The 12,416-nt window shown below is 37.8% G+C and overlaps 1 gene segment (V, D, J or C); it reads right to left on the bottom strand.

Annotated features, from left to right (window-relative positions):
• Window positions 1-551: 551 nt before the first annotated feature.
• Window positions 552-1,182, bottom strand: LOC127187173 (T cell receptor alpha variable 13-1-like). The segment is given in 2 exon segments: window positions 552-934; window positions 1,097-1,182. Coding segments are annotated over 2 exon segments (435 nt in total).
• Between the last annotated feature and the right edge of the window lie 11,234 nt (window positions 1,183-12,416).

The following is a 12,416-nucleotide window of genomic DNA, read 5'->3' as shown; positions in this document are numbered from 1 at the left end:
TTTCTAAAATATTCTTGCAGGGTTTTGAATATCTCTTCTGTATAATATCACATTATCTGATAATTTGATTTGTTTGTTTATGTTTGATTCCTTTTGATAGCAATCTCTTGTCTTATTGCTCAAGTCTCATGGTAGCCTACTCTATAAACAAAAAACTACAAACAATTAATGAAGAGAGGAAGAATTGGTCATCTCTGAGGATAATTGCCCCAGTTAGTTATCTAAAGAAAGTGTTTACTCTAAAATTATATACATACAAGCAACACTAGCAAGACACAACTGATTGTATTCATACACATATGTAACATTATTAGTTAAAGAGAGACAGACTTTGGGTTTGTGAGGGAATAGAGAAGGAAATATAAAAGGGACTGGAAGAAAGAATGAGAAACAAAAATTAATGAAATTATACTTTAATTTTAAAAATAAATCTTAAAAAAGAAAGAGGAAACTGTCCTAAACTGTTGTGAATGACTTGAAGCTAATTTCTTTATTTTGTCTTTTTAATGTTTAATTTAGTTAGACCTACAAACTAACGACTGGCAAATGCTTCACTGCAAGGCCTGTGACACAGGATGTAGATGGAGCTCCTGGCCCCTTAGCAGGTTTGAGGACAGCCTGCAGGTGCTCGTGGAGCAGTGTGCACTTGCTGCACAGAAGTACACGGCTGAGTCTCCAGGCTGAGTGTCTGTGATGTGCAGGGAAAAGTTTTTTGCTTTCTTATTCATTAAAACTACAAGTCTTTGGTTCTGCTTTCTTTCCATATTTGAACGAATGTCCATGAGGAGCTTAGGACCCTTCCCAGGTTCTTGCTTGTACCAAGGGAAGTAGCTTGAGGTACTGTCTGTGTAAGTGCAGTTGATAACAGCACGGGCTCCCTCCTGGACACTCAAGATTGAAGGACGCTGCTCCACCTGTTCACCTCGGCTCATCCCTGTGCAGAAAGACAGAAAGGAAGGAGAAACATTGTCAGGTAATAACTTTCCAGAATTCTGTTTTTCTAAAGTAACTAGGAAAACATGAATAAAATATAGTTTCCACTAGCTGTCTCAGAAATGCCCACTGATTATTCTGTGGCCCTAAAATATTAACTTACCGTCCAGCTGCAGGCACAGAAACATGACCAGGGTAGGGACATATGTGTTCATTGTTCTTCCCAATTAAATTAAAATCCAGTGTAGATTGTGATGAATAGAAGGTCAGCTACAGCTATTAGGGTGTTGTTCTCTCTTAGCAACAGTTCTATCTCTTAGGTCTTTCCCTCAGCCACTCACAAGAAGACTCTGTTTCTGCTCTAAGCCTGCACAATCAGCATACAAGGAAGAGAATTCTCTGCATATTCCCAAACAGTTGAGATCTACTGCCACCGTGTGGTTGCTTTTCTAGCCAGTGAGGACTCTATAGTTAAGTGCTCTCAGAATCTATGAGGGACTTAGACACACTAAACAGCAACATGTCATATCAAGAGGGCTCTAGTACTAAGAGATCAATAATGGTATTTGTACACATGACCGAGGCTGTTTCTTATCTTTAACTATAACATATCATATACATTATGTTTCTTTGCAAATGTATAATGTAATGTTTTCACATATAAATGTAGGTGTGATATGTTCATATATACAAGTGTGTATAAAAAGCATTTTTTATGTCAGGGACTATATTTACTAATTCACTCCCATATTGCAGACTTCTGAGATTATTCCTCAAGAAACTCTTGCATTTTTTTTGGACACAGATACTTAGATCAATCTTTGTCCTTGAATGTTATGGCATTCATAAAAAGGCTTTTTCAGCTCTGTTGTGGACTTTCAGCTGCAAAAGGAAAATGCTCTTTCTATTTCAGCAAGTTCCTGTTAACAATATAGATATGATTTTTGTGCTTGCATCTTACCTTCCCGAATGGCCAGCCTGGAATCAAATATACACACAGCTACTCTTAGTAAAGTCCTCATAGGTTATTTGGTATTGAGGATGGCACCACCCATTTCCCTCACTACCAGAGAATCCAGTGTTGATAGAATGAATTACTGATAGAACAGCAGTGGTGAGTACCCTGGAGAATCTATCAGACCTTACAAGAAATCCAGATTTTCTCCTTCTTGAGACCCTTCCAAAACGTGCCCACTTCTAGCCGAGTTCCTTTCACTGGAGTCAGCTGTGAATACCTACAAACACTGTCTATCTGGGAACCCACTGCTCACACAGGCTTGGGAATCAGACAGGCCATCTTCACTGTCCTTCCTGCCCTCCACTTCAGTTCCCAGGTACCATGCCCAACCTTGTAACAGACCACCTGCAGGGTCTGTTCTCAATCTTTCTTCATTTACTGAGACTCAGCTGAACCTTATTGCATTTCCTCCTCTTATTCACCCCCACTACTCTGTGTCAAAAGCCAATAGAGATATTTAACCTGGGAACCTGGAGGCCGCACCTGCCTTCGAAGCAGGTAGTCCATCTTCAATCAACTTCAGCCTACATTGAAATGTCCTAGTTTCACCTCCGGCCCTGTAGCAGACCACTTGCAGGGTCCTGTCCTTCCTTTCTGCTTCCATTACCCAGAGACTCCACTAAACTTTGCATAGGACCCAGCTTCCCCCATTCTTGTGAATCCTCACAGCACCCCTTCTAGTAATTCTCTTTCCATCCTGTCACGTTCCATTGCAGAAAACCACTTACTGGCCCCAGTGACCACACTGGCAGAGACTCAGGCAGGTAATTTACTCTATCCTTCCTGAGTTCAATTACAATCTCTCCATTCTGTTCCTCAGCCTGGGAACAACCTGCTTGCAGTTCCCCCTTTTCGTACTCCATTCTCTGGACACTACAACTCTTGGTTCAGAAAAAAGGTCACTAGCCCTTGAGTTCCCATCTCTCCTCATAACTTCTTGTCTTACTGCAACCTACTCACAGGATCTTATCTTTACATCACACTTTCACCTCCTTATGGATGCCATCTTTACGTGAGAACAGGGTTGCCTTAGCATGATAATGAAACCTCTTTCAGACTTTTTTTTTGCTAGTCTACATCTATTCCTATCTGCCACATATTAAACTATAAATGCATTCCCTACCAGGCAATCTATAACAATCACACTTCACCAAGATTCAAGGAACGCAACAGAAACCAAGGAAAGATATACCCACAAAACAATGAAAATACCAGACATCAATATATTGTAACACAATCATCCTAGCTCCAGACTAGCATAAAAATGCAATCTTTAATAGGCAAGACCATATATCTCACCAGAACATAGGAGCATTACTATAATAGACTCAAAAATGCAATACATCTGAACCACATTACAAAGACATCAAAATAGACGCTATGAAATTTTCTAAGGACACTAAAAAAGATATCAATAAATTCCTTAATGAAGTCTGTGGAAATACAAACAGTGGAATAGAAGACAGTTCAGGACATCAAAGCAGAAATAGAAAAACTAAAGAAAACCCAAACAAAGATAAAACTGGAAATGAAAGATGTAGGAAGTCAAACTAAAGCCTCAGAGATAAACAGATAAGCAGATTACAAGAAATAGCAGAGGGAATAACAGGCGTTAAAGACAAGATAGAAGAAATGGACACATCAGGCAAGAAAAATGCTAAAGCTAAGAAAATCCTGGAACAAAATATCTAGTAAACATGGGACACCAGGAAAAGAGTGAATTTACAAATAATATAGATAGAGGAAGAAGAAATCCAGGCCACAGGTACAAAAATACTTTCAACAAAATCATAGAAAAAAATTTCTCTAACCTAAAAAAGAAGTTACCTATGAAGATACAAGAAGCATACAGAACACTAAATAGACTAGGCCAGAAAAGAAATTCTCTGATGACACATAATAATATAGAACAAAGGAAGAATAGTGAAAGCTTCAAGGGAAAAAAGTTAAGTAACACATGAAGGAATATATATTATAATAATAACTGAAAACACAATTGACACCATAAAAGCCAGAAGAGGCTGGACAGATGTTATTCAAACTTTGAGAGGAAGATGCCAGCCCATACTATTAAAACCATGAAAACTACTAATCACAGTTTATGACAAAGGAAAAATATTTTATGATAAAGGCAAACTTAAGCAAAAATCATCTACCTGTTCATCTCTATAGAAGATGACAGAAGAAAGTCTAATGGGAAACCACACCCCCAAAACAATAAAGAAAACAATAAAGAATAAATAATCCCATACCAGCAAGTCATAGGATGTGAGGGGAGCAACACACACCCAATAACAACAAAGTAACAGAATCAATGAACACTGCTCATTGATAACTTTTGATTTTAATGGTCTTGATTCCCCAACAAGAAAGACTAAGAGATTAGATTCAAAAACAGGATACATGAAGATAAAAAACAATAGAAAGTGTATAATTTCATCAAAAATAATAGAAAGTGTATAATTTCATCAAAAATGACCAACTTATTACTACTTGTAACTTCATATCATTCCACAAAACAAACAGAAGGACTATTGTCTCATTCATTCATGAGTACATGATTATCCTTATATCTCAAGCACACAAAGACCCATCAAAAAAAATACAGACTAATATATTTTTATCAACATAGGTGCGAAAATTCTCAACAAAATACTTGCTAACTGAATACAAAACACATAAAAAAATCTCCCAGCATGATGAATTATACTTCATCCAAGAGAAACAGGTATTTATGGATGTATAATGCAATCCTACCATGTAAAAAGACCTATCGAAAGAAAAATCCACATGATTATCTCATTATAACCAGAAAAGACTAGAGATATAAGGACATACCTCAACAGAATAAAGGATCAATAATACAGCAACCCCACAGCCAAAGCCAACCTAAATGGAGAGAAATTCAAGGGATTTCAACTAAAATAAGGAGCCAGGCAAGGTTGTCCACTCCCTTCACACCTATTTAATTTAGTACTTGAAGTCTTAGCTAGAGTAATAAGAGACCTGAATGAGATCAAGACGACAGAAATAGGAAAAAGAAGAAATCAAATATCTTAATTTGAAGATGATATGATTTTATATCTTAAAGACTCCACTTGAAGCTCCTACAGCAGATAACACTTGCAGCAATGTAGCAGGATACAAAGTTAACATGTAAAATAGAGTAGACTTCTATTTGGTAATGACAAGCACACTGTGAAAGAAATCAGGGAAACAGCTCCAATCACAATAGCCTCAAAATAATAAAAATATTTCTGAAAAACAATAACCATGAAAGTGAAAAATATGTATAAGAAAAATTTTAGAACACAATGAAATGAGATAGACAATATCAGAAAATGAAAAGACCTCTTATGCTCATGGGTTGATATGATGAATCTAATGGGAGTAGCTATCCTCCAAAACCTATTGAAAGAGTCAATTCTATCTCTGTCAAAAACCTCAATACAATTCTTCACAGAAATAGGAGACAGAAAAAAAAAAAACCTCCCACTTCATATGGAAACACAAAAATACACCGTGTACCTAAAACAACCACGAAAAATAAGATAACTGCTTGAGGCATAACCACTCCAGACTTCAAGTTTTAATACAGTGTTCTAGACCAAAAAAAAAAAAAAACCAGCATGGTGTTGGCATGAAAAACAGACATTCTGATCAATGGAATAGAACTGAATACCCAGACACAAGTCCACACACCTATGAACATCTCATTTGATAAAGAATCCATAAATACACAGAAGAAAAAAGACAGCATCATCAGCAAATGGTGCTGGTTAAATTGAATGGCTACATGTAAAAGAATGCAAATAGAATAATTTTTATCACCCTGTAGAAAACTCAAGTCCAAATGTATCAAAGGTCTCAACATACATCCACATATTCTGAATCCAATAAAAAAAGAAATATAGAATAGTCTTGAACAGTGGCACAGGAAAAGATTTTTTGAACAGGACACCAGTAGCACAGGAACCACAAACAACAATAGAAAAGTAGATCTTCATGAAACTGAAGAATTTATGCATGGACAAAAGAACTCATCATTAGAACAAAGCGGTCATTTCAGAAAGGAAAAGTATCCTTACCAATCACGCATCTGTTACAGGGATAATATAAAAATATATAAAGAACTAAAAAGACTGTAAACATCAAGAAAATAAATAACCCTATTAAATAGTAGATACAGACCTAAGCATTGAGTTCTCAAAAGATGAAACACAAATGGCTATGAAACACTGAGATAAATGTTCAACATCCTTAGTCATCAAATAAAGGCAAATCAAAATCACTCTGAGATTTCATCTTACACTTGTCAGAATTGCCAAAGTCAATAAAAACTAACAACATCGTATGCCAGTAATAATGTAGTATAAGGCAAAGCTAGTCCATTGCTAAGAGAGTGCAAACCTTAATAGCCACTAAGGAAACAAATGTGGTGGTTCTTCAGGAAGATGGGATGAGATTTATCTCAAGAGTCACTTATACCACTTTTGGCCATATATTTATAGGACTCCGTGTCTTACTACAGAGTCACTTTAGTGATAATGGGCAGAAACTGGAAATAGCTTAGATACCAACCAAGAGATGACTAAATAATGAAAATATGGTACATTTACACAGTTAAATATTACTCAGTTATTAAATCATGAAGTTCACAAGTAATTGTCCAAAAAGTATGTAATCTCTTATATGTGATTATTAGCTTTTAAGCCTTCAATAGACTTGCCACAATCTTTATACCTACAGAAGTTAGGAGCAGACTGAGGAACCAGAGGAGAAGGAAGAACTTCTTGGATAGGGGAAAATAGAGTAAAAAGTTAAAGAGACATGGTGGAGGTGGAACAGGATGATCAAACCAGAAAGCAGGAGGGAGGAGAGATAAAGGAGGAAATATGGGGAGATCAGCTAAGCTCCATCTGAGAGTTCATATGGAAACCTACTATAGTAGAAGCTTCTTAATATATGCATACTTGTGCGTATGTATATGTTTGTATGTACATATCTGAAAGAAATCTAAATGACATCACCAAATAACAGGGAGACAAAAACCCACCTAGACATCTTTTTCCAAGAAATGAAACCACCATTTCCAAGAAATGGAATCATCTAGCTGAGTTAGTGGACAAAGGTACCCCATGGAAGACACAAACAACTTGGGCTAATGCAGGGCTATTTGTTGCTCTGCACCAATTAACCGTAAGGCACTGTTCTTGAAGGCAAAGCCTACACATCTCTTTGAACATGGAGAATTTGAGCTGGTGCCTAACTAGATATTTCACCCTTTTGGATTAGTGTTTGTGGTATAGGAAGGTAGTCTTAATATTATGAGAAAAGAAAGATAAACTGCAACCCAACTATAAATCCTTTGATCTACATTGAAACATTAGAATGATAATGGCACAAATGACATTGGAGTAACCAGCCACTCTGAATGGACTCAAGACTCACTCCATGCTTAGTACTGCTCCAGTATTCAAGAACCTGAGACTAGAGAGGCTATGACCCTAGGAAAAAAAGCCAAAATAGTATTGACCTCAAAATTATATGTAGCAATATAATGACTTCTAGTGACTTTCTGTTATAGCTGTAGCCCAATATTTTGTTCAGCCACCACCAGGAAAGTATCCATTTGCAGTAGGTGGAAACAAACACAGAAACTCACAACTCCACAACTAGAAAACGTTCAAAGAATGAGAGCCCTTCAGCACACAGTCCTAAATAGAATGTCTCCATGAAAGTTCTCCACTCAGGGCTCATGGAATATTGCAAAAGAAGAATCAAGAAGATTGTAAGAGCCAGTGGGAATGGAAGGCACTAAGGAAATAACGCCCTCCAGTCACAATGAAACTGGCTTACATACAGACTCATGGAGATGTGGTGTCATCCACAGGCCCTGCACAGATCCCAGTGAGGAAAGGGGGAAGTGAACACGATCTCCTACTATCACCAACGACAACCAATCACAAAGGAAAATTTAGTTTCTAAAGGTTATACAAACCACACTTTAAGGCAGGACTCATGCCCAACAGTAGAAGGCCAACTCAAACGATCTCAATGGTATTTTTAGAGGGTTTTCTTTTTGTCTTATAATGGTTTAGCTGGGCATTATTTACCATATTGGTCACTTGTTTATGTATTATGGCTTCAAATTTTGTGTTTGCATATATTTGTGTGTGTGTGCATATATCACTGCATGTACACACATATGCTCCTCATACTTTTTATTCGTTTTTTTCTGGTCATTTGTTTTGTTCTATTCAGGTTTGTTTGTTTATTTTCTGCTTGTTTTCTGAGAAAATGGGAAGACGGTGTGGCGTAAGATGGGTTGAGAGGTGGGAAGGGTCTGGTAGGAGATGTGGGAGAGGAAACTGTGATCACCCAAAAGCAATAGTGCAGGCCGAGTCTCTCTTGCTCAAAGTGTTCATGTTTACACAGATTGGAGCTCACGATTCTTATTGCCAAAGAGATAGGACTGTGTCCTTTCCAGGCCCAACACGCAGAGCTGAAAATGGCTAATTTTCCATGAGGTGATTGTTTCTCCAGGAACGAGGTGAAGACACAATGCTAAAAAAAAAAAAAAAAAGAAAATTGGGAAACCAGGTTTCTTCCTGTTCACATTCATTTATTATCTTTTTATTATGGCATTTTGTTCATAATTCCTGTCTTATAATGGAAATTTCAGGAGTTTGTCTGGCTTTGAAATTCTTTTATGCTACTGAACACAGAAAATCCTATAGACAGCAGTGTCGGGTGTACAGAATAATGGGACTGAGGCAAAGTCGTCTCATACTGAGGAAACCCAAGACCAGTCATATTCTCAAGCATCTAGCATGGCCGCCATTTCCATGACAGGACCTTGGGACCTGGAGAAAGGGTCCTATCTGGATTTTCATACAACCTATAACACAATTGGATTGGCAGTGGATCGTGGGGAGATTAAATTTATAGTTAAATAAAATAAAATTGGACTTGGCTAAATACAGCGATCATAAGTGGTGAGATAAGGCGATGGACTGGGCAGCCTAGGCAGAGATAGGCAAGATGCTCCTGTATGAGGCTCTATTTGATCAATAATCGAACACACCTCTCTTGTAAGAAACACGCGCACCCTGAGACTTGAAGGACCTGAGAATGGCTGATGGCTTATTAATATATAAAGCAAAAGTCACACTGACAGTCTGATATTGATGGATTTCTGGAGATATAGGTACTCTCTTTCCAGAGGTAACTGGAAGGCTCAAATTCTCAACAGAGGAAGTGATAAAGGTTGTGAGACATGATAATATAAACCAAAAATTTGTTTCTCTCTCCAGATGTGGAAAAGAGGGTTAGATTATTATAAAATGTAACAGGGTTTGTACTGAGGTAAAGTTAGCTTATAGACTGAAAAGTCATCATTGTAATTTATATAAAAATATCAAGACAGTGAGTTGTGTCACTTAGCAGGTGCCACTCTTTGGCTTGTTCAGGAAGAGGTTCTGTGGCCTGAGTGTGTGAGGAATGCCCTAGGAAAAGAGAGGGTGGGCCAGGGCTGAACCAGGAGTGATAGCTGCTGCAGATGAGTGACTGGCCCTGTTTGTAAGGCCCATTTTAGGAGGTGAGAAACAGTGGGAAAGCTCAAGATTCCACCTAAAAATCTGGAAAGAATTAATCAATGTTGATCCAGGTGACCTGCCACTTCAAGAAGCTTTTGGCATATAATTTATTCATTGTCTCATCAAAGGTGCATCTATTCAGGATTTCTCACTCACTGATGAAGATGGCAGTTCAGGAAGTAGACCTGGGTTAGGGGAGGTTGCAAATGCTGGAGAAGGACTAGGAAAATTTGAAAATCAACTAAAGACAAAAGTAATGAAACTGGATGATGACTGGAGATGGCTCAACAGTCTGCCGGTGGAAATGATACTAGCTTTACGTGATGAAATCCACCCACTTAAAAACAATTGGAATAAAAGGAGAATTAATTGGCGAATGTGGAAAAGAGCCAAAATTTTAAAAAGTTAATGAAAAATTTGTTCTTTGAATGAGGAGGCAGAAAATGAAAACATCAAATAAAGGAGAGAATAAACAGCTTTGTCAGGAAATTACTGACAACCAGAAACTAATACACTCACAAAACCAATGACTTTGGTCAAGAAGATGAGGACAGTGACAACCAATCACTGTCTAAAAAGAAGTGTAAATTTTCTTACTTTTTAAATGTATATTTTATTTAATATAATTTATTCACATTACATCCCAATTGTTATCCTTTCCCTCTTATCTTCCTGTTCCCACCCTCCCTCCCTTTTCTTCCTATTCCCCTCCCCTAGACCTCCGATGTGGGGAGCACTCCTACCCCAACTGTCTGGCAACAGCCTATCAGGTCTCCTCAGGATAGCCTGCATCCCCTTCCTCTGTGTCCCCAATAGACAAGATAGCCTGCTTCTTTTTCCTCAGTGTACCCAATAGGCAGGATAGCCTGCATCGCATTGCTCTATGTGCTCGATAGGCAGGATAGCCTGCATCCCCTTCCTCTGTGTCCCCAATAGGAAGGATAGCCTGCATATCCTTCCTCTGGGACTTCTATAGGCAAGACAGCCTGCTTCTTTTTCCTCCGTGTACCTGATAGGCAGGATAGCCTGCATCCCCTTCCTCTGTGTGCCTGCTAGGCAGGATAGCCTGCATCCCCTTCCTCTGTGTGCCCAATAGGCCATCTTGCCAAGGGACAGTGAACTTTCAATGTCTGGATGAAATTCAGATTTTCATGAAAGCTAATGAGAACCTTGTTTAAAACTAAGAAATGTGAAAAAATGTAGAAGAGTCTGTACAGGAAATGAAGCAGATAAGTGGTGACTGGAACAGGATGAAGTTTATTTCACACCACACAGGTATTATTGTGGACCAGATTTCAAAGAGAATGGGCATTAGCAACCTCAAGTGTGAGTGCTCACAGACCTTCTGAAAGCATGGGAAGAAGCTGATCCAGCCATGACGCCAGTGGATGCAAACATAGTAGAAGAATAGAAGGCACTTTTCTCAGTTGATAAGACTTGTTCTCATTTTTATCTTTATTTAATTTTAATTTTGATTTTAATATTTATGACAGACAATAACATCTATATTGCTTTTTTTAAAGTTTATTTAATGTCTTGTCTAATAAACTTCCAAAACTGCTATCCGAAGTCCTCAATATCATTTGTTTACTAATCATTTTCAAGTCAAGATTAATCTGGGATGGGATTAGGAAAAAGATTTATAAAGATCAGTTAGAAAGCCTTTGCAGAGTGCCCCTTTCTGTGCCCAGTTGCCACCTTCCACTCTCACCTCATTCCACAACTGTATCCTTCCGAGGAGCTGGGATTACTATGCTATCTGTGAACTCTCTGAGATGACTGAATTAATAATTCTTACTGCGAACGTTGTCACTCTAGTGACACATCTAGCCATGCTCACCACATCCTATTGGCAGTTGGAGATCCTTGTTTATCTGGGAAGCTTAGAAAATCTATATCTTGCAGAACTGCAGTTGCAATGGGGATGAAGCTGAGTAAGCCACAATGGGTCAGTTAATTTGTGAAGCTCTAGAAAGAAAGTGAAAGCCAATCCAGCCGCTGTCCTAGCCACTCTGGTGCTCTTCCTAAGTGAAAACAGCAGTGGACAGAGAATGCATGGGTGAATGGGCATAGCTGGCTTCCAGTTCCTTACAGAAACAAGAGGCATGTGAAGTTGTTCACCTGTAGAATATAATCTGCCAACCCTTGGAGGAAAGGCAGCTGTTTAGTTCACATTTAAACATTATATAATGAATTTGTCCCCTAATGTGTGACATTTAGGGTTCTAGTTTTTCCCCTGAAATGGATGTTTTGATGAGAATGCTTGCATATAAATATTTTGATAGAATCAATTGCTACAAGTAGTATTGTGATACAAATTGCAAACATATCTCTCTAACTTGTCATTTACCTTTTGTCTCCCATAATTTTATGTGAAATGTTTGTTTTATATTGCATAATTAAACATATTATATTTTAAAATAACAAGATATCATATAAGTGATGTCTTGATCTAATCAAATCTGCATTGCCTTTCTACAACTTAATTTATAAGATCTACTAAATTATTTATTTTATCAACCTCATATTCAGCAGAGTAGCTATAAGTGTTGTCCGGTGCTCTTTAAACAAATAACAAAAACAGTTGCTCTGAGTTTCTGATTGTGAAAAATGACCCAAACTTTATAGAATGTGTAATAGGGGTTTATATTTTATGACATTAGAGCATTTGAAAATTAAGTGTATATTTTTTCCTTATGTGGGTTGATGCTTCTGGCATTTCATGTTCTATAAGTCAGTGTCCTATCAGTCCAAATTTAAGTGTGATCCTCTGCAGCAGTATTTTTAAGTTTCCTCACCTTTTCTCTAATTGGTGGAGATCTGATAGAGCCACAGCTGTTTGAAACCTCCTGCAGACTCTGCCTGTG

This window comes from Acomys russatus, chromosome 3 (assembly GCF_903995435.1).
Source record: "Acomys russatus chromosome 3, mAcoRus1.1, whole genome shotgun sequence".
In the NCBI taxonomy this organism is placed as follows: domain Eukaryota; kingdom Metazoa; phylum Chordata; class Mammalia; order Rodentia; family Muridae; genus Acomys; species Acomys russatus.
This window is presented reverse-complemented; position numbering and strand designations above follow the sequence as displayed.